The sequence below is a fragment of the Erithacus rubecula genome, assembly GCF_903797595.1.
Source record: "Erithacus rubecula genome assembly, chromosome: 5".
In the NCBI taxonomy this organism is placed as follows: domain Eukaryota; kingdom Metazoa; phylum Chordata; class Aves; order Passeriformes; family Muscicapidae; genus Erithacus; species Erithacus rubecula.
Genome location: NC_136687.1, coordinates 67,966,153 through 67,991,596, shown reverse-complemented (window position 1 = coordinate 67,991,596; position 25,444 = coordinate 67,966,153). Strand labels below are relative to the sequence as shown.

The 25,444-nt window shown below is 44.1% G+C and overlaps 1 protein-coding gene across 6 annotated transcripts in view; it reads left to right on the top strand.

Annotated features, from left to right (window-relative positions):
* Positions 1–25,305, top strand: part of LOC306802501 (epigen) — a 34,705-nt gene extending 9,400 nt beyond the window's left edge. For 2 of the 6 annotated variants that reach the window (XM_079306838.1, XM_079306839.1), the window contains exons 6-8: positions 2,299–2,391; positions 6,313–6,438; positions 13,249–14,170. In XM_079306838.1, the coding sequence (XP_079162964.1) occupies positions 2,299–2,391; positions 6,313–6,438; positions 13,249–13,361 (332 nt within the window). In that variant the 3' untranslated portion in view covers positions 13,362–14,170. Of the gene's footprint in view, positions 1–2,298; positions 2,392–6,312; positions 6,439–13,248; positions 14,171–15,207; positions 17,059–17,571; positions 17,662–22,582; positions 22,704–23,411; positions 23,565–23,857 lie in introns of those variants that run through there. The other 4 variants (XM_079306836.1, XM_079306837.1, XM_079306841.1 and 1 more) reach the window with 4 other exon arrangements.
* Positions 25,306–25,444: the final 139 nt, after the last annotated feature.

Here is a 25,444-nt window from a genome sequence, read left to right as displayed (position 1 = left end):
AAGCACATCAGGTATTCAGTGTGGGGACAGAAGAATGCTCAGACAGTCCCTTAGTGACACTGGAGCCTAGATACAGAAGGACTTCACTTGGACAAGTTTTCTTTGCCCAATCTGAAGAAATGGATCTATTTCTCAGGTAGTTTTCTAGTTTTCCAGTCTGCTAAGTGTTGGCACAGAGTATAAAGCAGCTGGCATTGAGAAAAACAAAGGAACATGAGCTTCTCTGACAATGAGCTGGCATTAGGTGTGTATGTATATGCTGTGTGCATGATGATAAATGCTTCTGTATTTGGGGTGATTTGGTGGAGTTTTCCTCCATGGCTCACAGGTGGGGCTCTCCTTCAAGGTTTGGATCATCTTCTGCACTTGGGTTTAGTTTCTGCTTTTGATGTGAGCAGCAGGAGTCCAGGCTGGATGGTGTGTGGAAAGGAAGGCAGGCCAGACCATGATTTCAGTGTTGGTTTTGTTTGTTTTTTTTTAACTCAGCAGAGTAGGGTCCAGAGAAGACCTGCAATGAAATGCTGAAAAAACTTTCTCAGTTTATCAGTCAAAGTTTTTTCATCAGTCAGCTGGGCTGATTTAATAAAATTTTTTTTATTGAGAAATGGTACAAGGGGTGTGTGCGTATGGTACTGTGTTTTTTCTTATTTTGTTGTTGGTTTTCTTTATAGATTATGAACAAAAATTAAAAATTGGGGACTGTCAATTTGTGATGTTTCATCTGTAGATACTCATGTCCTGCAGGTGGCAATATCTGATCAGGTAGAAAAGCTCTGTGAATGCCTTCCAAAATAATGTTCTATGTAGTTAGGTCAAGAGATTATCTGTTTTATAAGCTAGGGAATTGACTTGGGAGTATGATGTGCAATCTTAATTGTTAAATATATTCCTCTTCTTTCAGCAGAAGTAGCAGTGTAAAAATAGTTGTTTATTTTCTGTTTGGGCATGATCACAAATAAATGGAAAACCTCCCCTTTCTGAGGTGTATGTAAGCTTCTGGACTGCTATTCTCAAGGTAGGGGCTTCTTTTTTTTTCCTCCCCCCCTTTTTTTCTTTTTTTCTCTTTGATAGTGAAAGCAGTTACTTGGTTTCAGGAGCTGACTACAGACACATTCCTCACTAAAATCCTAGAGGCAAATTAGTACCAATTTTATTCCTCAGAGATAACCTCATAACTTGGAATTTTATGCATTCGTTTTTCTCAACCTTCCTGCTGAGAAATGATTGTGATTTTGAGCAAGGCATCCTTCTTTTTGCTTAAAGCAGATATCAGAAGAGTCCTATTTTTTTTTCAAGCCTGTAGTTTTCTATTTTCATTTTCTGCAAATGTCTTGATCTTTTTGTCTTTGGGGAGATGATGTGCACTGTAGAGCCTGAAGAAGAGGGATAAAAGGTGAGGGGAAAGAGCAGAGAAGCCAGAGCACAGCAAGGTTGAAGATGAGATGCATGAGAGAGTTAATAAGGCAAGAGGCACAGAATAGATCAGTCAGACACATTGCAAAGGAAGCAGATGTGATGGTCATGTCTGAGAAGGCATGAGGTTTTAGTTTTATTGCAAGTAACATAGGTGTCTGTGCTGAGTGGAAGGCAGAGATGGAGGTATGTAACACCTGAGCACTGTGCACTACAAATAATTGCAGGGAGGGTTGGGAGGAATTCTCTTTGAGATCTGTTCTCTGCTGCTTGCCTGGGCAGTCCTCGAGGGAGCACCACACCTGCTGTTGGATGCAGTAGGACACTTCAGACCCTCTCCCTGTTACTGTTGGTGTTCTCTACTCAGCATCTCCATCAAACAGCACAATGGTTCTTCCTGTCTTACTGGGAGGATTTGTTCCCAGCTCCTACCCAAAAATATGGGTGTCCACAGGAGCAGAAGGATGTGTGCTTCTTGAGCTTCTACTGGTGGTCTTGTACTGAAGCTTTTGTATGTGGCAAGCAACTGAGTCTTGTGGCACCCTGTACAAACTGGGCTTGATAAAGCAGACACTGGATTCTGTGCTGGGTTTACTTTGTGGGGTTCCACTGAAAGCAACAAAGCCATGGAAGGGAATTCGGTCCACAATATATAAATGAATTCCTCCTGGGAGAATTTTTAAGAACAAATGTTTTTTCATATGGGTGAGCAGCAAGTGTTGTGAGTGTTCTGCCTATGCTGATTTAAAAGTCACAGCCCAAGACAAATCTGATCATCTGTACAGCTGTTAATGTACCAAAGTGAGTAATTTGCACCTGAAAGTAAATGCTGTACTTTTTATAGCATTTTATATCTGAATTAATTGCTTTTCTCTTCTGTTTCAGGTGATGCTACAGTGACCATTACTCACAGATACACCCCAAAAGAACAGCTCAAGATGCACACGCAGCTTGCTGACATTGTAATAGTTGCTGCAGGTAATCCTGGTTTTGTTGATACCCCAATTGCAGCATTTCAGACCTAAAAAGAGGGCTGTGCAGTCTGTCTGTAGCACTGGCTGTTCCACTGCATAATCAGAGCTCGTGCTTGCTGAGGGTGTTGCAGTGGGTAGGATTTCTCACTGTAGGAAGGGCAAGTGATTTGGCTCTTTGTTCTTGCCCTTCACATTTGCAGACTCATAAACTGTTTCTTGTCACATGCGACACCTTTCCCTTAGGGAGACTTCAGAGTGAACTCAAGATTGGGAGCCAGTCAGTGCATAGTTTATATAGGTATAATTATGTAAATTAAAACGTTCTCTGTGCCATGGAAAAATCATGAGTCATTTGAATTTTGACAGGAGGGTTTCTTTAAGTCAGCTGGAGGCTGCATTCATAAAACCACAGTATCATTCCCCTGCTGTTAGAATTAAGGCCAACCTTGCCAAATTAACTGGAGGTTTGGGTAACCTATGTTATTAATGGCTGGTGTTTTTTCCCTTTTACAATTATCACGTCAAGAGAAGGAGAATGGTAATTTCCTAGAGGAAAGGGACTGAAAGATCAGTTTCTATACTCTTAAAGCAATGTAAACTGAAATACTTAGGACAGATGAATTAAACTCTAAAGAAACAAGGCAGAATTCTGCTTCTAAGCAGCCTTTGTTATTTGTTTGCAAATATTGCAAGTAGTGATACAATTAACTGTAAAAAAAACCAAACAATCCAACTTACTATGACCTTGGTAAAATTCTGGGTCCCTCTGCAGCTCAGGGATATCATCATTCTCTTGTACCATTTTCTAGGACTGCAAGAGGATTGTGTCTTTGCTTTTTTCTGCTCCCTTTCCCCTTCCTTCTCATCCTCAAGACCCAAGACTTCCTTATGTTTTCTAGATGAAGACAGGCAGGTACTTGTCTCAGGCTTGTCACTTTGAAGTGAGATGCCCTTTCCTTCAGGGTTTAACTTCACTGCGTCTTTGCTAGGCCAGGAGCAAGACACAACTTACTTCTCCCACATCTAATTGTTGAACTGTGGGCCTGACCAGAATTCACCACTGTGAATAAAAGATAACAATGGTGTGCTAACTGACAATAAGCCAGTAACTTTTAATCCAGATTCACTGCTTCCTATTTAATTATCATGTCTTATTTTTGTGCTGAACATGGTTTATGCTTGCAGTTAAATGGTCCAGTAGCAATTCAGCCATGTTTACCTTTGACATTATTTTCCTTGTGTAATTTCTAACTAGGAGTGAGATACAGCACTCATTACACAACTTGAGATATACTTGGAATGATGAGAAAACCTAGGCTGGGTTGTGCAAACAGCACACAGCCCTGCCCCAGTGGGTGCCCTGGGGAAGGCCGTGCTTTACAAAGGTGGAATCACTCCAAGCTTCCTTTTGTTACATGAGAACTGTGCACATTGTACCTTTGGGATCACACACTCCCCGGAAATGGGTGACTGTTCAGTGAGTGTTGCAAAAAAGCTAACTTGTACCCTGCCAGGTTGGAACAGCTGCTTTTACAGGCTGCTACAGAGGATGTGCAAATGGAAAAGAGCTTTTGTGCATGTGCCTGCACTGAGGACCAAGATTCCTTCTCCTATGTAGTACTTTGACAAGAGCCATCTGCATCCTGGCTCCTGATTGGTGACTTGTTGCAGTGAGTGTGTTCTGATGTGGTGCTCCACCTCTGAGTGCTTTTCTGTTCACTTGCTTTCATGGTTTTGGTAATACTTGGAATCAGGTGCTTCTTTTCTCTATTACTCCTGACTGTGAGAAGATGCATCTCTGTGTGTTGTCTTTTATTTGCCCCCAGGCTTGGGGCACTAGTTTTCCTGCTTACTTGATTTGTAACTATCCATGCAGTTTATTCCTTCCTTCTATTTCCTACCAACTTCTTGCATCTTAAGTTCTGACAATGCTTCTTCTTGTCCAGTCTGCCTCTCTCTAAAATATCTTTCAGTACCACACAGCTTTTGAATTTCTATCCCAAGTATGGTGTTTGCTCTTCAGCACAGCTGACACTTGATATCCCACCTTGGCCTGCTCTCCCTGCCTGCAGAGACATCCCATGGAGCCAGTTCTCTTTGCCATGGGCCTAGCCCCATGGCAGCAGTCTGAGTGCAGCTTTACCCAGCAGTGCTCCTTGAGAACAGGCAAGGCAGTGATGGAAGCAGCAGGACTCTTGAACTGGTCATTGCTGCTCCTGCTCTCTGGGCTTTCCAGTCTGCTGAAAGAAACGGGGCTCATCTGCCTGCTGCATTTGGAGAGGGGGTCAAGAGAAAAAGTAATGACTGTGCCAAGTGCTGGATCAACTTCTGCTTGGACTACTTGTGCTGTCCCTCAGGACATGATCTGTGGTACTCTTGTGTAGGAAGTGCTGGTTAATCAGACCCTCTATTTTGGTTAGCTTTCTCAGGCTGTTTCACAGTCCTTGCATCTAAACTCAGATTAGGCCTTGTTTTTCCTTTGTTGAAAATGTGAATCATCATTTTCTACAAAAATTAGCTATGAGAGGTTTTCCCATATTCTTCACTCATTGCACTTTAGGAAAAGCTGCTCTAATGTTTATCCCTTCCTACTTGGTATGTGAAGTAGGTTTAAGTAAATAGATATGCTCATTTGGTTTGGGGGTTAGTTCATTTGTAGCTATTAAGTATTTGGCATATTATCAAACTGTTCTACAGAGGGTGTAACTGTACAGCTTCCGTTAATGTGCTTCCAGCCCTATCACACATGGATCACTTACCCCCATAAGGCTGAGGCATTATCCAGTTACCAGCCAGGTTGCCATGGATTACATCAGAGGGGGATGAAGGAGATGCAGTCAGATGTTATCTTATGGGCTAGGAAAGAGTTTGAGATCTTGGATTGTTCAACATGAGAAGCAGAGTTTCAAGCGGGTGTCCTATGGGGGAGTGAGAAATGGAGAGCAAAGAGTGCTCTGGTATTGCCTGCATCCAAATGACTAAAGTGGCTGTGCTCCAGCACTACACATGGAGCCAGAGCCCTGTACTCCAGCACTTCCTTCCAATAAAACTGCAGTTTCAAACTGTATGGATTTGATTTCTTTTCCTTTTTGCCCTCTTCCCACCTGAGAGAAAGCTGTTTTGATAGGAGAGGGGAGTTCAGATTAACTTTGGAGATACTGTAACATTCCTCTCAGAACAAAAAACTGATGGAATTGCTCAAGATTCAAGATGAATTGGAATTTTTAGTTTGGAAATTCCCATTACTGGAAGTTCAAGGTTGCAAGGTAGGGAAGAAATTCCTGAGAGGAGTCATGTGGCCATGGATACATGTCATTATCTGGACTGTGAAGTGACCATTTATATTTTCTGGGTCCTGACTAAAGCACAGATTTGTGATGAATATCAAGGTTCTTCACACTTAGATGTGCAGGAGAGAGCGCATATGCAAAAGCTGAGGTGGCTCATTGTGGCTGTTTTGGGTGGAATTTCTTAATGGCAATAAGCTCCTACCCCAGCACAGCACAGATGCAGCCCACAAGGTGTGCAGTGCCTGGGCTGGGCCTCTTGGGTCAAATGCAGAGGTCTCCCAGGTTGCTGTAAATAGCAAGAAACGGTGTTTTGACTTCTGTGGGAGGTCAGTGTTGTGTTCTGGGCTTGCCATGAAAGTTAAAATTCTGTAGTGGTTGAGTGTATTTCTTGAACCAAAACCAATCCCATGGCACAACTTTTGGTGGGATGCTTTTTGGCTTTTTTCCCTCCTCTTTTCTGTAGTAGTAGTTAAAAACTGTGTGCAATTGAAGAATAGGTGTTTTCAGTGTGGAATGTATTAAGAAATATTCAACTGAAAGAATTCTATAGCTCTGCATGCACATTACTTGATATAATTCAAAACTGAACCTCAGACTACCTGGCTAGGTAATTAAATATGTGTTGATGATTCCAGGTATCCCAAAGTTGATTACAACTGATATGGTCAAAGAAGGTGCAGCTGTGATTGACGTAGGCATCAACCATATCCATGATCCTCTTACAGGAAAAACCAAATTAGTTGGGGATGTGCACTTTGAAGGTCAGTGAAACACTCTTTATACAAATCTGTTGGATAAATACATTGGTGTTTGTAGGATTCACTTACGGTAAATTTTTGGAGTAGACAGTGTCTCAAGAAAGACAATATTTTTAGGCGTTTGTTTATAATTTATTTACTTAAATAAGGACTATCTGCTCTTAAGAAATTACTTGTGATTACAGGTACCAGCAGCCTGCAAGAGATACAGATGAGCTCTTCTGGCCTCGGTGCAGAAGGTGCTTGTGTCTCCAGGTTCTTTAGTACTTTGAGTTTGTGAAATGTTTGGAAAGTTTTCAATGAAAACAGTTTCTGCTTTTTCTCATGTATAAGGTCTCCTGCTGTTCATAGCAACTATTATTAAACCACAGCTTCTCAAAGCCTCTTTTTGCACTCTTCCTCTACACTTGTCTGTGAAAATGTTAACTTAGCTTTAGAAATACCCTTTATGCTGAAGTTTAAGTTAATCTAAAAGTGCTTAACATCTTAGTCCAGGCAAGCCTAACAGATAAAAATTGTTGTTACATATTGATCTTTTTATGTTTAACTTGTTGCAGAGCAAGTTCACAATGTAACTTGATTAAATATCTCTGCTCTGGAGGAGGTCCAGACTGGAATAGCAGGATTGTTGCACTTATTGGCAGGGTTGAGTGTGGGAAGCTTAGACAGCATTTACCCACATTATTAATGGTTCTCAACAGTTCCTTATTTTGATAAGTATGAAAATCACCCACAGGTTTTTTTCACAGTTATTAACATCTTGGCTGGCATAATGTCTCAAAACTTAATTGTATTCAGAATGGTTCTAGCCAGCTGTATTTGTAATTACATCACTCCCTTAGTTCCCTGCAGCTTTTACTCATGTGTGTTACCTGTCTGTTAAAGTCTGTGAAATTATCTGCATGAGTGTAGCTGAGCGACTGTCTTGGAATGTGTTTGGAAATGTCTAACTGGATGTGTGCAACAGAGCTCCAGGAAAATAAAGCTTTTGGAGGACTGCTTGAAAATTTCTTATCCTGCCTGTGGTATCACAAATAAAGGGTTCTATTTTCTGTTTCCAGAGCTGAACTACAGTACAGAGAATTCTCAGGTGTTAGGTTTGCTTCAGCAGGTGTGGGAGTACAAATGCTGTAGCTTTGAGAAATGTGAACCTGCCTCCCTGTTTGCTGCTCCTCAAACACGGGGCCTTGTGCCTGCAATGAAGGTGTAGATTCAGTGGCAAGGCCGTGATTCAGAGTTTCAGCAATGCACTGTATCTGTCTCGTCATGTCTGCTGTGGGTTGTTCTCAAGATTTTACCTGGGGGGAGGGAAGGTCCAAAAAGAGGCAGGAACTTCAGCTTGGATTATGCCACTGCATAGGAGTTACAAGGAGCATCTCGCTGTGCATTGCCAAAGGGAAGTTGCTGTTGGTTCATTGGTATCGGTGAAAGTTTCACTAAATCTTTAACAACAACAAAAAACATCCCAGTGTATACAGTCCTGCACACTGGCAAGGAAACCACCCTTGGCAACTATTTGATCTGGCACTTAGGAAGTGCAACAAGCCAGCATGTTTGTGTAGCAAATAATTTTGTCCTTTTCCTCTGTTTGAGCACTTGGCTGAATTTCTCTTTAAGCCTAAGTGAAAATGATTTATGCAGATTAAGGCCAGGCACATAAATAGCTGGCATGATGTGTGGCACCTGTATAACATCATATAGCCCACCAGTATCTATTGTTTCTTCATTCACTTCTTTAGGAGAAAAATGTAGCTGTGGGGAGAGCAGAGGTTTAAGTGGGCAATCAGAGTTCAAATGTAATTTACAAGAATAGATGGAAATGGTTTCCTTTATAGGCCATCTGGCTGAAAAGTTCCTGTAGTGAACATTAATTTTATGAGATGGGTGAAAGGTGTTTTGATTCAATTGCTTATCTTAGCAGTACTTGGATCCCATCTTCTAATCTCTGCAGGGTAGGTGAGAGTGAATGTTATTTTTATCTTTGTAACAACAAAAGGATGCATTTAAGTTGTTCTTTTTCATGTCTTTCATTATTAAATTCAATGCACACCTTTGTGAAAATAATGGAATGCCTTTAAACAGTATTTGTGATTTCCCACATCCCCATGTGTCATCTTTATTTTGATGCTCCAAACTGAGTCAACATCATAAAAGCAGTAGTTGCCTGATCCAGGGGAGTTTACTGTGCAGTTCAAAGGTGTCTAAAAGAACAAGAAAGGAGAACCCTGTGCATGTGGAGGTCAGCTGCAAAGCCCTGAGAGACCCAGCCTGATACTGCAGGGATGTATTAAACTGGTTGTGCAGCTCTCCATGTCAAACCATCACAGCACATGGAGAGTGCTTGTTTGTTTAGAATTTGCTGAAATCTGTGGTCTAGGGAGTGGCTGCTCTGGCTTCTGGGAGCCTTGGGAGGGAGAGTGAAATGGCATGGAGGAGGAAGAGAAGCAGTGCCATCCCTATGTGATCCCCAGTGCTGTTTTAGCTGCTTTTGGGCAGCAAGTTTCAGTGACAGAGAGGGAGATCTGTTTCTATGAGCAGTGTAGTGCATGTGTGGGTGTACTTGGCCCTGTTTTATAGGCTTTTGTTGCCACAGCTATAATGCCAAGGGAGGAGGAGAACTACAAGGACCAGGAACATGAAATAAAGCAACAACTTACAGAGTACATTTTGCTGAAACAGCTCTTTTGGGTGGAGCATCATTTCCAAGAGTAACTGGTAGAGCAGGGTAGTAACATGATCTGTAGTAGCTCACCTTTGCAGGTGGAGCTGGAAATAGCAATGAAACTAAAGTTTCTTGTATTTCTTAACGATTCCTTCCATATTTTTGACAGAGCCCTGCTTATTGTTGGACCTTCATTAGATGCCTATGTAGAAAAGAAATCCTTTGTGTAAGGTCTTTGTTAGGTGATACAGTTGTGATACCAGTGGAGGGCTTTACACATGAGAACTGTTCTGACTTGCTGGTGTGAAAGACATTATGGAAAATTGGTGCCAGCATCAGGATGGTGGGATTCCCAGTGCTGAACAGCTGAAGAGAGCCCCAACAAGTAATTGACGTGGTCCAAGGTGATGGGCCTGTGTTATGCATATTCTCTGAATGAGACTGACCAGCACAATGTTCAAATCCAGTTAGTTGGTGGCAGGAGTGGCCCATCAGCTGCACCTTGGCAGCAGTGTGCAGGAAGCCTGGGCTGTGTGACAGCAGCTGTCTGCTGGTGTTTGCTGCCTCTCCGCGTTCACTGCGGTACCTGCCCGGCTATGGGCTGCTCCTCGCTTACTGAATCCTTTCCAAATTAGCTCCCTGTGCAGCTTTCCCAAACAGTGGTCACGAAAACAGGCTGTGGCTGTTCCACGTGCTTTTGCTATAGCTTTAGTTAGTTTGTTTCTCAGTTGATCTTGAGGATCTGGCACTTATTTTGCTATGAAGCAGTCTAGTTGGTGTAGTCACATCCCTATACTGCTGCCCTGCAGACATTAGGGGAATCATTGCCTGTTGTTGTTGTGCTCCATGAGTGCAAGGAATGAATCAGAAGGTTGGTCTCAGGCTGTCACAGAAGCCAGAAGGCCAGGCTGGCTGCTGGCTCACTGGGGTCAGTGGGCCTCTGCAGGGCCAGTCAAGGTTCTCCTGCACAGAATCTATTGTTCAGGGCCCTTACTGATACCCATATTTGAATTACAGCACTAGGCCATAATTCCTTGGCATTCCCTTTATTGCAATTAAAATAGTAAGAGAAACAAGATTAAGGAAAAGAAGGAGCTCTGAGAAATGGGATAGATGCTTGCTGGTTGGTATCTCACAGTGCGTAGGGAGAAGAATCCCAGAACTTATGGAGCAGAACATGGGCTGTCTAGTGTGACTGCTGAGCACATGGTTTCACACTTGGGCAGTGCTGCAGGGATGCAGGGATCTGCTGTAGCTTTACAGGGACTCATAAAGCAGTGTGGAAACAGTGCTTAGGCAGGAATTGCTCTGCATCACTTAATGCAGATGCACAGGACCCAGAGCTGCCTTCAGGTTGAGACTTGCCATTGGTTTGTGTGATTAACCCTATTAGGTGTCTGATGTCCTCAGCTTTAAAGGAACCTAGGAATGAAGGGCTGTTTCCAAAGCAGTGGATCCTGTTTTTCAAGGAAACAATCTACATTTCATTTCTTCTGAAGAATCAAAGGAAGATTTCAAGCTTCTACAGAAGCTGCAAAACAGCACCTCCTCCCCCATAGGTGTCTAACTTGCATTTTCCAGATTGCCTGGGAGACCAGCACCTATGTGGAGAAAGCAGGAGTGAAGCTGTGGAGTGCGTTAGTTTATTCCTGAGACGCAGAAGCAGGACCTGATGGAACTGACAGCACAGTGCCTCACCTGCCTACATGAGATCAGTCACACATCTGTGTGCTGTCTGAGAACTGTGCTTTGGCCTATTTCACTTGACCAGGAAAGTCCACTGACGTTTTTGAGGCCAGGCTATCTTCCCTCTTTGGTCACTGGCATTCATCTTGGAAAATTGCGCTCGCTGTATCTGTATTTACTTTTACCAATAGAAACTTATCAGATGGTAGTTTCCTCAGCATGGGCACCTGTTGTATGTTCAAAAATCTGGATCAGCTTTGTGCATAAGCTATCTGTGTGGTTTTATGCTAACTGACAGAAAATTTGCCTTCTGCCACACCTACCCAGAGGGATTTCCATAGTGATAGAACACAGGCTGAGGAATTCCCCAGCATCTTGGGAAAGCAGTGCACTGTGTGTTTCCTGCTGGGTAGGGTTGCTAACACCACAGGCAATGCTTGCTGTACCTGACAGTCACTGGAAAGCTTTCTTGAGTGAATGCACGGCCTGGCTGTAGGTTGTCCTCTTTGTAGGTAAGGTAGGAGCAGTTTGAATAACACCACAAAAAGAGGTAGGTAGCATTGCCGTGGATACAAACATATTGCACTTTTAAGTGCCTTCAGTACTTTCTGTGTTAATGGCTGTGTTTTCTTCAGATGTGGATACATTTCAATAATTATTACATGAATCTGAAAACTCAAAGTAATTGTATTAACTGCAAGCATCCATCTAAAATGGTAGGCACTTTAAAATAGTATGGCTATTAAAAAGGTTGATTATTTGTGTTTGAGGATATTAAGAGTAACTGTCATATGACAACTTAATTAATTTGTTGCATTTTACATATGAAAAAAACCACAGTGTAACTTGATTTCCTTTCTATGCATTTTAACAGTATATCTGGTGGTGCCAGTCAGCAGAGAATTAAAACCTCCTGGTTATATTTACCATCTCAGCTCAATGAGAGCTGATCTGTTCTTCAGTTCAGTGAGATATTTGCTGTTAACTTTGTGAATGCTCGCCTGAGGTCCCTGCTATGGGGGTTCAGACAGCATTTTATTAATTTCATTTACCCCCACTCTTCAAATCTTGTAAATTCATTTCTCAAAACCCCCAACTTCTAATTTTTCAAATTCTTTTATAATATTTCTCTTTTTGAGACCTTATTTCTGACAGTTAAGCATCACATAGAATCAAGTAAGTCAAGATAAATGCACTTAAAGCAGTAGCAAGGGATCTTGGTTGTTCCAAAGCCAGGTACCTAGTTTTCCATTTCTTAACCTCTTCTCATAGCTGGGCAGAGTCTGCTCTGTAGTGACTTCATTGGATTTGAAAAAGTATCTGTCAGTTATGCTTGCTCAGTTGTCTCCTCTGTGTGTGCCTTTGAAAAAGCAATACTTCTGGAAGTGGGATATGATTTACCAAGAAGTTATTGCTAAGCAAGCAAAAAAAAAAAAAAACAAACCCCAAACTGACAAACTATTGCTGTTATGTGAATTCCTCATACAAACAGGTTAACTTAAATTCACTCAAGGTGTACACTGAATTTGAATAGTCTATCATAACTCATTAATCAGTAAGATTTTCCTTTGTGATACTTTGGGAAGACCTGCCCCTTTGTATCCTGGTTTAATCTAGGTACCCTAGTAACACTGATTTTAAAAAAGTCTTCTCTGGAGGAAGCAAGTGTTTGTGGCTGAAATTGCAATGGGAATTTTGCCACTAGAATTGCATTTTTCATTGAAGACAGCTCTTGTCTTTGTCTGTGTTGTGAAGCAGAAAACCAAATCAAACAGAAGACTTTACTCTATTCCTCTCCAGTTATGTTTCCTTCTGTGATCCCAGGGTGTCTCTTTAGGATGTGGGGGACAGAGGCTGACTAGATGACATTGCTGCTCTGCTGCCAATGGCAGCAGTTCCAGCAGCCTCCTGCCCTGCATGCTGCTCCTCAGGAACACAGAGTTGGGGGGTCACCTCCTTACCTATTGATTGGCATCCCCAGCTTCCACAGTTCTCCTGGATATTGCAGGTGCAGTGTCCCAGCTGGCAGATGGAGGTGATGCACATCCATGCTGCTCTCTGGGCTCATCCCTACCTCATGTCACCCAGGTGTTCCTGAGACAGCCAGGTCATGTGGGCAGAAATTGCCCGTCACCAAAAGAATTGGTTGGGATTAAGCATCCATCTGTGTGAGTGCCTGTGCTGCCATGGGGAGAGGGCAGGGTGCAGCAGGTAGGTCACTGGAGCAGCTTGTGAAGGCCTGGCCCAGAGCTGGCCCTGGGTGATAGATTGAGTGAGGAGAGGAACCTCCAGCCCCGGTCCTGGCTGTGTTCCATCCCTGCCGTGGCTGCAGGAACACTTCTGCCTTGCCTTGTCCCTTCCCTGCAGAACCTGCCAGTCACTGCCCTCCGTGTGAACATGGGCTGCAGAAGGGAAAGAGGGTTGGGAATCATTCTTAGTCAATGCCTCTTTCTCTTTTCTCTTAGAAGTGAAGAAGAAGGCTGCCTTTATCACTCCGGTGCCGGGAGGGGTCGGACCTATGACTGTTGCAATGCTTCTGAAGAACACACTCCTGGTCACCAAAAAGCTCATTTACTAGAGCAAACGGGTTACCTTGGAAGAAAATTGGATTTGTTCTATTTATTGATGCACAAAACATTTATTTTTTACTACAGATATATTTATTTCTACATTGTATTTATTTTTTCATGTCAAGTATGTTAAATTTGATGGTTTATAAAATGTTCAAATACTTTGTGTTACCTCCTACTGACTTATTGGGAGCAAAAACGACTTGGAGAATGCAGCCTACAGGTATGTTGGTGGTGGTGTGTTTGAGAATCAAGAACAAAGCATAAATTGCAACTGTACCTATATATTGGGGCAGTTCTCAAGATCTTGTAAACACTTGGGACCTGTTCAAACAATATAAAAACTAAAACATGCTAGATATCTTTTAAGTATATGGTTTGGGTTCTGAGGTCACTAAGCACTCTGGGTGTAGTTCAGAGTCCTTGAGTAATTTTTTGAACGCTTAGAGCCAGCAGTGGCCAGGCAGTAATGTTGACATGAAGGCAAATGTTGGGTAAATGTTTTAAAATAGTCCAATAGGCTTGAATGCTGATGAAATTCTGACTTTAACCATCTGCGAGAGGTAAGCATGAATAAGTAGCTAGAGTTGAGGCTGGAATTGTTTTTTTGTTTCTCCATGTCTGGACAAATTTTGGTGCATAATATCCCCATCTCACAAAAACTCAAACTTGAATAGTTGATTGAAATTGAATGGAATTGAGTGGAATGTAGTTAAAATTGCTGTATATGTACAACATATGTAGTGCAGCAGGAGGTGAAAAGGTGGAGAAAAACCAAAACTTCATCCCTGATTAAATATTTGTGTTGGAACTTTAAGCCATTTAATTATTCTCTTATTTTGTGAAACTGCATGGAAAGGGATTTTTTTTAGTCCCTGTTGTAAGCCTTGGCTTCAATGGCCACAACATTTGGCAGGTTGGAGAAGAGCATATGGGATAAGGTCAATATATTTCTATTCCCAAAAGTTGGTCCCTGATGGATCTAGAAGAGTCCTATGCAATGTAGAAGTTGTCGTAGAGTTACTGCTGAGATGCCTGTTCAGCTGAGTGTGTGCTCTGGTGACAATTCCCACTGAAGGCAGTGGTAGACAGTTTGGGGATTGATCTCCATATTTTTATCTCAGCTAGGATTAGTGGTTTATTTTCATCAGGAGCCTTAGGAGTTTGCTAGTGGGCTGTAGGCAACTTGGAAGGCAAGGGAAAAAGACTATGGCTGAGTTCTATTGCCATTAAAGGGAAAAATGTACTTCCTGTGATGAAGAAGGCAAGGTGGAACATCATTTCCATGCTGACTGTTCTCTTGATGGACTTTGAGAATTTGCTTTAGTGCAGTGTTTGCAGAAGTTGACAGGGTGATTACCAAATATCTAATGCCAGTGGTGCAGACATTTGCTTGTCTTTTTCAATGTAAGTGATAATACAAATTGATGTGATAATATGAGTGGTAGGAGGATCAAGGCAGCTATGGAGACTGTTCTTGGACCGATCAACCCATGACTGAGAGATGGAATAAAACTTGTTTGCTGTTACCTTGGTCTTGCTGGAGGGTGTTGATGTGGTTTGGGGCATGGTTGTGTCCTTCCTTTGTTTAATGTAAATGGGGAGACCCTGCAGGTTCCTTCCATGCTGTGTCCATCTGTTGTATTCTTGGATTTAACTCTGATCCTTGTTTTGTGGCAGAATAACCGTTCATGGCACTGTGCTGGTGTCCCTTGAGCGAGCCTGCCTGTGTCATGCCCTAGAAGCAGGGCACTGTGCATTGCAAGTCTTTTCCTGTATCCCGTGTTGGCTGGGTGAGTGATACAGCACAGCCAGTGAGCCTGGGCTTGGCTCTGCAGCCTGCTCTCTGCAGAGCTGCTGGAGGCATCTGGGAGTGCTCTCTGCTGCCAGAGCATCCAGAGGGAAGGGCCCATTCACAGCCCAAAAGCACGCGGCTGTACCCGACCTGGTCAAGGTTTGTCCAAGGACAAACGCCCTGCAGCACACAGAGCACAGCCTTGCCCACTGCAGCCTTGTCCCAGGCCTACCACACCCATTGAGGTGCCTCATGACAAAGCCTCCTGTGGGATTCAGGGCAGATTAAACTGCCATTGTGCAGCTGAGTGTTGAAAGCAAGGCTCATGAACCTCATCCCTGCTTGGGACTGATAGCAGAGGTTATCCAGGTAGGCATAAACACTCCTGTTCGTCCAGGGAGTGTGCAGGTTGCACTCAATCAGTGTGCAGGCATGCAGTAATTCAGGATAGCAAAGGAAGGGAAAAGCCTCCTGGAATGCAGTCCATGAGCAGGAAAAGGCATAATTAAAATATGCATAACTAGTTTGTGTTTTTCCCTTAACACGTGAAGTGGTTAGATGTAATCCTACAGATTACTGAGGAGAATGCAGTGGAGAGGGAGAGCTTGAGCTAACCAGAGTTACTAGGGCAGTTATTAGAAGACTTTTGGTTTTAAATTTTAAAATTGTGAAATGTTTTTGTTGCTTGGAGCTCACAGTTGAGGAAGTGAGAGTTGTTGCTGAGGTCAAGTATGTAACTCTCTCTTGGTCAGTCAGGTTGTTGATGTCTGTGTGTTACTGAACCCGGCTCTTCCAATTACCTGCTCTAGTCTGGGCACATCAGTACCCTTCAGAGACCAGTCCTACTTGTTCCACACTGCCTGTGACCAAGGAAGCTGGACAGTGTTTGGAGCTGTGCAGAGTGGTTTAGTGCAAGAGGCGTGTTTGACAGTCTGTTCTAGAGACCCTGCAAACACTTTATGTGAAAATTACAATTGTTCTCATCAAGCATAGTCACTTCTTGGAGAGGCAGGGATGGGCTTTTCTGGCAGAAATGAAGGGATCTGCTCTACAGGAGGCAACAATTGACCTGCTCTTTCAGTCTGTTTGCTCAGTGCTTGTGCCTGGCCAGTTCTGGGCTTGTGCCCCGCAGCTCTGGACAGCAATCCCAGGCCTGGCACGGCCAGTGGGCTGCCTTGCTTCCAGGGCTGTGCACAGCCAGGCTGAATGGAGAGTGATTAGCACAGCCCTCAGGCTTGCAGGGCCTGGGATCAAAGGCCTCCTGCTGGCAGTCACTGATGAGGAGCATCATCCATTATCTTGGTGTCTGATCCATGCCTAACCTCAGCACTAGCTGTTCCCGAAGTTCCTCTTCTGGATGGCAGGGACTGAGGGACAGGGAGGACTAGGGAGGAACATCAGCAGAGCAGGGACTGGTCTCTGCACTCTGAACTCCAGTGCAGCATTCTGAGGGTGAATATCCTTCTGGAAGTCATACAAGACCTACATTGTGAAGGGAACACTACATTCTCACATGGTGTTTTGTTTTGCTCACCTTTGTTTTGCTGGTTTTTTTCTTCTTCTGCTCTGTCAGATTCCCAGTCTCACTCTAAAACTGTTCCTTTGCCTGCACAATTATGCCCACAGGTAATAGGAAACCAGGATTTCAAAAGAAAACCTGATGCCATTGCTAGATAATAGGAGTTTCCTAAATAAATGTGTGGTTGCCCTGGGGGTTAGGTTGTTACCAGATGCACCTTTTCTTGATTGGTGAGAGCAGGAGATGACGCTTCCTGGCGTATAAGTGCAAGAGAAAACACGGGAGCACAGATAAGCAGAGCAAGCAAGCCACCTGGAAAGAAGACTTGAGAAGGTGTTAAAGCAGCTGCCTGCCATGGCATTTGGAATGCTAATCTATATTTTACTGAAAGGTAGGTTTGGAAGAGGCTTTTCTGTGCTGTGAGGTCCAAGGCTTTGTTAAACAGCATTTCTCTCCTTCCAAAATAGGTGGTGGGGTGGGAGGGATGCAGACAGACATTGGGAAGCAGAGCCTGCTTCAGCTGTTTGAAACCTGGATGAAATTTTAATTGATAGGCTATAATTTAGACTCTGAAAAAAACTGCTTAAACTGGTTAATAGGTGTAAGGTTGTAGTATGTTACACGTATCTGTGTTGTAAATTTGGCAAGATAAAAGAATGGAAAACAGGATAGATTTGTATTTGGGAAATTTGCAAGCCATTGTTTGTTGTCCCATAATCATAATTATGCTGTGTCAAAAGGGAGTTTGAGGCAAGAGTGTTCTAAATGAATTGTTATTGTATTGCTGCCTTCTCTGGGGTTTGTTTGAAGTGCATCTTGTATGAAGTGCTTTCTGGGTGAAATGAACCTTGAATAGATATACTGAGCTTTTCTGTTCCAGTAAGCATCTATTTGCATTACACAGCAATGGGGGCACTGAGTGAAGAGTCAGCTATTACTGCTTCATCCCTCAGCACTGACTTATGGAATAATTGGACAAAAAACAACGCTGAAGGTATTGCTTTTTTTGTTCTGTTTGTCTCTGTTAATCTCTCAATTACGAGAGAAACCCAGCCAACAAACCAAAATCTGATGTTAGCTGCTGTGATGCTCTGTCCCTTGGACACTGTGGGATTTGTGAGTTTTATTTGTGGGATGAGCTGATTTCTTCATGGAGCCTTTGAAGCCTCTGTGGAATAAGAGCTGCCACCCAGCTGGGGTAGACTCAGCAATGAGCAGAAGGGTCATTTAATTCGAGTCATAATTTGAAGAAGACACTTTAAGGCTGATGGCCTGGGTTTCTGATGGCAATTTCTGTTTCTTTTACCTGGTGCTGGTTTCTGTCTGTCCTCAGCGTGCACCTTACTGCACAGAAGTGAGAATGAACAGGCACAGCTTGGAGCGGTGCCTCTCCTGAGTTGTTACTCAGCAGTTCCTGTCTTTGTTGCAGTTCTGCTTTTGGCTGTCTGGGCTTTGAGTGCTGGCTCTCTCCCTTTTCCTTTTCTGAATGAAATGTGAACTCGGGCTCTTCTGCCTGCCAACATCTGAGAGCAGAGCTGTTTATCCTGCCAGCTGCATTCTTGCTGTTACCTGAGATGCTGGTGATGTCATTGCTCTGGGAGAGCTCTGCGATCTGGGAATGAGGTTTTGGCAGGTCAGTAAAGGAGGAGAGGAATCTAACTGCGATGCTTTTTAATGTCTCTGTACTTTACAGGGTGTATAAACAGGCATGCAAATCATCATCTGTTCATTCTGAGTCATCGCAGGATGTCTTGCAAACTTTTTTTAGTAGATCTATAAGCTTTTTACTTTCTCACGAGTCCAGCTGATTTATTTTAATTTCTGACCTCTCATAGTGGTGCAGTGCTTTTATGTATTCATCCATACACAGTATGTGTGTGGCTCCTTTATATGTACATATACATGAAATATGTGCACACACTCATGTGAAGTCAGGAAGGTGTTGATTTTTGACCGAAGTACTTTGGTTTATCAGAGCAGCACTGTGGTCTGGTTTAGTCTGTCTGTGACACGATTCTTACAGAGCTGCAAACAGGAGGATAATGAAGTGGAAATATGTTGTGGCTCATTAAGTGCCCTGTTTGTGTTGTTTCTAGAAAGCAGGAGCAATGGGTCATCTTTCAACAAAGAGGAGGCTGGTTTACAGGGTCACAGCCATGTCTGCTGTAGTCTGTGAACCTTTGTGGCAGCTGGAGCTGTGGTAGTCAACTGGACACCAGTGTTTTCCTTTGAGAGAATTCCATTCAAAGGTGGAATTAAATTCAAAAGCTTTCAAGCACACATTTAAACAGGTAGTTAAAGGATATTTTGGTGGACCTCTTACAAAGCCAGTGAAAAGTTAATGAACAGTCTTTACAGAAAGAAGATGGAAAAGAAATGCTTAAAAAGACACCAGAGAAACTCACTGAATATCTCCAGTTCCTGCACTCTAAGTTCTTAGTAAGATTTACTGCTAGGATTCAATAACACTGAGTTCTAAGAACATGAATTCCTGGTTCAGTATCACTGGAGGAACAGGCAGTTTTGTGTGGGATTCAAGTAGTTTGGGGACTGAGGTGCTATTTGTGGGAAAACCATCTATTTCTGCTCAATCTCTTTGCTTGCTACTCACAAGATCTGACCCTATTTCCTTCTTTTATGTCACATAGGCTTTACTTGCCACCAGTGCTGGGGAGTTTTAGGTTGTGACTAGTGGAGAGGGGGGAAGGTCATGGAGAGGAACTGGGAGCTGGCACAGCATGGACAAAGAACTTCTGGTGATGTTTGGGCTGATGGAGAATGGGCAGCCAGCAGTAGGGAAGGTCTTGGTTGCACTGGGAAAAAAATGGAATCTCTTGATGGCCATCAGCTGGTTCCATGCGGGCTGTAAAGGAGGCCCTGGACCTGGGACTGAGGCCTTCCCTGCCTCCCCTTTCCCACTGCCTTTCCTCCCTGATGCACCATACTTGAGGACTGAGCTGTCATGGTCTTTCTGGCTGGTTCCTTTTGTTGCCAGTCTGTTAGTTTTGGCAGGCCCGAGCTTCCAAGTACCTGTAGCCTTGATTTCATGTCAGATCTTGCCAGATGTATCTGTTTGAATGACTCAGTTGCAGGCAGCTGTCAAGTGCTTACAAGGCATGTTTCTCTCTCCTCACGTGACATGAAAGGGCACATGGACCTGTTTATTCAAGAGCTTGTATGATAGGAATTAACATAATGCTCTGGGGCAGACTAGGAAACCATCCTTTTTGTTTTCAAGACTCATTCTTTCGTAGGTAATTTGTACTTTTGCAATGTCAAAATAATTAGCACATGGAATTTTTGTGTGTGGATTTAATAGGTGATGTTAGCCACAATGGACCAAGCTGTTCCTCCTGATGGCGACGAAGGAATGTGTTGGTTTTTCTCAAATGCTTTCTAGGCAGGCTGCTCCAGGCTGACCTGGGTTTCTAATGACAGCAGCACTCAGGGAAGAAGTTCCTGTACCTGCACCAAGCCAGGTTTTCTGCAGTGGGTAGGTGGAAGTCTGCCATCTCTCGGCAGCACTGGTGCAAGCGAGGAGGGATTTTGGGATGTGGAAATTCATCTGCTGGAAGTTGGGGTAGTGGTGGTTGGGGGTTTTGTGCCTCTGCAGTGTGAACTTGTTTATTTTCTGTCTTCCCCTCGTGGAATAGATGGAAATGAAAAACTAAACCTGTGCAGTAGACACCTTCCCAGGGCCTAGCAGAAGACTGGTACTTTGGGCAGTGGAAATGCTGGCTAGAGGCTCACATGGAGGGGTTATTTTTAGTGACTTTCTAGTGCACTTCGTGCTAAAATGGTGGTTCAAAACAGTTTGTTTGAGGAGGCACCTGGGAAAAGCATGAATGTGCCATTGTCTGTTTTCTGAAACTCTTCCCTGCAGAGCTTAAGTAGAGGTTCTGCAGGTGCTGTAGAGCTAACCAGAATGGGCTTTTGTAACTCCCTGGCATCCTGAATGTCCTTGGCATGCTGAGCCCTGCAGCTCTGCTGACCACGTGCTTTGCACTGTGCTTGCCTCATCAGAGAACAGTGTACAGCGCTTCTGTGCAGCCAGTAGGGTCATGTCCTGTTTTTGCTTAATGAAAACTGCCCTTCCTTAACTTCTTCCTGAAATCTGTCCCTCTAAGGCCTGGTCCTTTGCTGCCTGTGCTCTCAGCCAACAAGCCTGTCTCCAGAGTTTCGTCATCCCAGAGCCAGCCAGAAAAGAGCCAGAGCTGGATGCTAGAGCTCCTATTTAGCCAGCACCAACTTCCTCCCTTGCATTGTGTTTCTAGGCTCCACAGTGTTAAGAGAGACTTGTGGGTAACTTTCTCTGTGGAAGGATGGATAAGATGTCCTTTACTCAGCCATTAGAAGTTAATTCTAAAACAAGATAGGCTTCTCCCACTTTGTAGCTTTTCCTGAGGTAGTGCAGTAAGCCAGCATGTCATTTTTCAAGCAGACCTGCATTGTTGCTTGTTCTCCATAAGTCTCTTGCTAGGCTGGAAGACTGATTACTCTGTCAGGGTTGAGAGGCACTGCTCTCAAAGGAGTTGTTTGATCTGGGTGTCAGTGATACCATCATGCCTTTTGGGTGTCCAAACCACATCATTCACAGCTGAAGTTGAGAGTTGCTCCAGCGAGAGCAGCTGTTTGCCATTGCTTGTCATCTCTGATAAAGCTGCAGAGAGGAGGAAGAAAAAAACAACCCAAAACCACTTGGAAGAGCACACAAAGGAGGTTCCTGCCATTAAATGGCTCAGACTGGAATTTGATTGGGAATTTAGGGGGTTGGTGCTGTCAATCCTGAGAAGTGTGTGGTGGGATCACAAGTTGCCCTCAAGGGGGCTTGAGGCTTCTGTCCATGGCAGTGATTCCAGGGGTGTACTATCTCCAGACCTTGATTCAGCACTTAGTCAGAAAGGAAGAATTCTGCTTACTGTACCTTTGAGTCACCTTTGAGCAGACCTTGTCACTTTGCTGCAAGATGTTATTTTTCTTGTGGTCGTAACTGAAAGCTGGTGTTGACATGCACTTGGTTAGGAAATCACCTTCAGCTGTCACTGAGGCAGTCCCCTGAAATAGTAAGTCATTGCTTGGACACCCAACCCTACCAGTGATTCCTGTAACTGGGTAGAGAGACCAGTTAGAACAGATGCCTTGCAGTGATGGTGAAGCTTTGGAGCTTTCTCCTCACCTGCTGCACCCCTGTTCCCATGACTTCTTTATTCCCATTGGAGCCACTGTGAATAAGGGAGTAAGGTAGTGTTTGCTGAGCAGGAAGTGCACTTGCTGACCTGGCTGTGTAGAATTTAGCACAAGGTCAGAACCTGGGTAGCCATGGACTGTGCTTCTGCACAGCAAAACCATCCAGGCAGTCTTGGCAGCTGTCATGGGACACTCAGCTAACATCGAGCCATGGAGAAGGGAAGGGAGGGAGGAGTCCCACCATTCATCCCACTCATGGCTGCAGAGCTGGCAGACAGGAGCACTAGGAATGCAATAGTTTGTCTTGGGATAAGAAAAAGAAAAACATAATTAAATATTAATTGAATTCAGTCTGGGAAGGATACTGAGAATAATGCAGTGCTCTTCTTGTGTCCTTGTGACCCCTGCTATTCCTGGGATAGTTTTTCTGGTTGGATTGCAGGTTGGATAGCGCTGATGTTACCCTGTATGAATCTCCCATAATAATTTCTGTCCACATTCCTCAAGAGCAAGTGGTTTATTTACAGTGTGTGCTTTCTCAAAGCTGTGCTGGACTGTCTAAGAAGCTTGCCCTGTTCAATGCTGACTGAATCAGCTCATAAGACACCACACAGTAAATTGACATACTGAGCACTTGCTGCACACAGTGTCTGTTTTGCTCCAGATGTGAAAATATGTTCAAACAATGTTTTGTCCTAAGCATAACATGACTTTATTCTGTTTGACAGTAGATTATACGGAGCAGCCAAAGCTCTTGAAGCTGATGCAGACCTGCCTTGAGGAACACCACAGCTATTGTATCAATGGGCTCTGTGCCTTCCACAGTGAGCTGAGGAAGCCCATATGCAAGTAAGGAGCGCTGCCCATTACATCCTTCTTCGAAATGGACACTGACTGGCTTTGATTCTTCGTGTGCTGCATGTGCAGCTTCGCAGTGTCAGTCAGGTGTTTGCAGGATTAAAGTTGGGCACAGACCTGAGTGCTGTGGTGCCTCAAGACTGCTAATATGGCTGTAGTGCTGTGCTAGTGTGAAACTAAGGAAGGGAGAGGGGGAATTCACAGCTTTGTAGGTCACTGCCGTGGTGCCACCTCAAATCACTGCTGATGCTGGAGTAAGTAGTAGAGGGATCAATTGATGTTCACAATGAGTACTAAGAAGGGAACGGGATCTTCCAACATATCAGCTACTTATTCCACAACCACACAGCAGTGGGGACCATGGTGTCTCTACAATTCTCTAGCATGTGTAGTGGGCAGCCTTGGCCTTGGGAGACATTTTACAGCAGCTAAGGATCAGAGCACAGTGCTCTTGGTCCACACCCTGCACAATGAGGGGATGTTGAGACTGCATTGCTGCTGTGACTGCAGTATTTGAGCTAGCTTTAAGCTAGATAAACTGGGACACCTGATAATCTTGGTGGAGGGAAGAGGTTCTGAGTGAGCACCATGTTTTGCCCCTCTTTGTTTAGACTTCTTGTGATTTGCTTAGAACTTATGGAAACTAATGTGTTTGAAATAGAAAGCAAAACAAGTTCTGAATAACTTTTTATTTTGTAGGTGCCTTGCAGGTTATAATGGAGAGAGGTGTGAACATTTAACACTAAACTCATACGCACATGATTCTTACGAGCGCTACATTGCTGTGGGAATTGGTGTAGGAATATTGACCAGTGGAATACTCGCCATCATCTACTGCTATGTAAGAAAGAGGTATGGGAAGTCTGGAACCTTCTGATTACATTGATCTGAAGTTCAGTGGGCAGAGTTTTGAGGGCGCTGGGATTGTGTTTTTGCCTGCTACTAGTTTGTGATGTGATCTTGAAGGCACTAACACCCTATACCTCTGATTTCTGATCTGCCAGCGAGGCCGGTGGTGCAGTTGTCTGAAACGTGGGGTTCCTCTGGGCTGCCTCAGTGACTTAGGGGAGTAGGTTTAGGGTCTGTGCAGGCTGCTGCAGCTTGAGGTTTGGCTGATACAAATGACGTGATGGTGTCCATTTCAGATGCAGGAAACTGAGGTCCCCCTACAAGGTGTGCGTGGGCGAGACGGCGCTGTGAAGCCCTGGCGCTGGGCACTCACCAGTTTGCCTGCTGAGGAGGAAGGGCCTGGCCTGGCTGAGGAGATGGACTCCAGGGAACGCCGGGGGAGCCGAGGGAGTCCCGCAGGACTGACAGGCTCTGTGTGCTGCTGAGGCTTCCTCTCCTGGGTGAGGGTGGCTCGTGCTCAGGTCCTGGCAGCTGAGGACACTGGCAGGCTGTCAGCACCCTGCTGTGCCCGGTGTTTGCCGTGGGAGGACTGGTTGGTTTAGGTGTGTTCAGTCATTTCAAGCGCTTGTGCAGTGTTCTGATTTGGTTTTGTGTGTTTGGTTTGGTTTTGTTTTCTTCTTTTTTGTCCTCTGGAGGATAAGCAGTGTAGCTGTGTTCTGGACATCATGCACTGAGCACAAACCATTTGGCTTCTGATTTTGGTGTCTGCTGGCTGTGTGTGTGGATAAGCAGCCCTTCCCGGAGCCAACAGTTACCTTTGGTGTGCTGGGCCAAGTATAGGCTTCTGGTGCCATAAAGGACAAAAAATGCTGTGGACTGAGGAAAATGTCTGGTTCTCAAAACCTTCCTTAAATAAGAATATAGAGAGTAAGCAATTCCTGGAAAATTAGACCATGACACCTCCAGGCATGGCATGTTCTTATTGTTTTCATAAGCAAAGCAACCAGATGCCTTTCTCAAAATGGATTATGGAGTGTGCTTGTGACAAAGAAGTCTCTTCTTCTCAAACACCCTGTAGCAGCTCCTCATTTCCATGGAATTTCAGGCAGAATGTTGCCTTGCTGCACCCTGATTTCTGCACAAGACTTGAATTACTAGAGAAGCTGGAATTGTGTTGTGAAACTTCACTATACCTTTTCCCAGGAAACAGACTTTGTCTATTCCATTTGCACGTTATGGGCACATTGTGACCACTCAAATAGGAGACATTATTTCAGGGATTCAGTTCCACCCTGGACTAAGACATTCCATATTGGATGCTTGGTTCTATTCATCCTATCTACAAAGAATTGCAAAGGTACGAAAATTTGGCTCAAGGAAGAGGGAAGAAAATTGCTTCTGAAGATGGTGGCACTAACTGGGACTTGTCACTGACAGCTGGAGTGTTTGCCAGTGCTGATGTGACTAGAGATGATGGCTCTCAGATTTTCATTTCAGCTGTTGCACACTGTAGACTCATCTGCTGTGCTCAGCCATCTACCAGAGAAATAGCAGTTGTACTTTGAGATCTTGTGGGGTAATACTGGCTCCTAAATTCAGGTGCCCTGCTGAAAGCTCAGGTTTTTTTATGTGAGTCAATTTTCACAACCAGGATGCATGTTGTTTGTTGAAAAACCTGTGTATTTGTGGTGACAATGCTGAAATGTGTGTGAAAGGTGGGGTTTGAAAGGGTGAAGGTGCATGTGGCACTGAACTTCAGGGGCTTCTCATGTGGGGATCCTGATCAGTAGCTGAGCCATCTTGGCTTTGTGATGCCAGTAAGTAAAACAGCACATCACACACAGAGGGAGCAGGCAGCATATGTACACACAAAAAGGACTGCT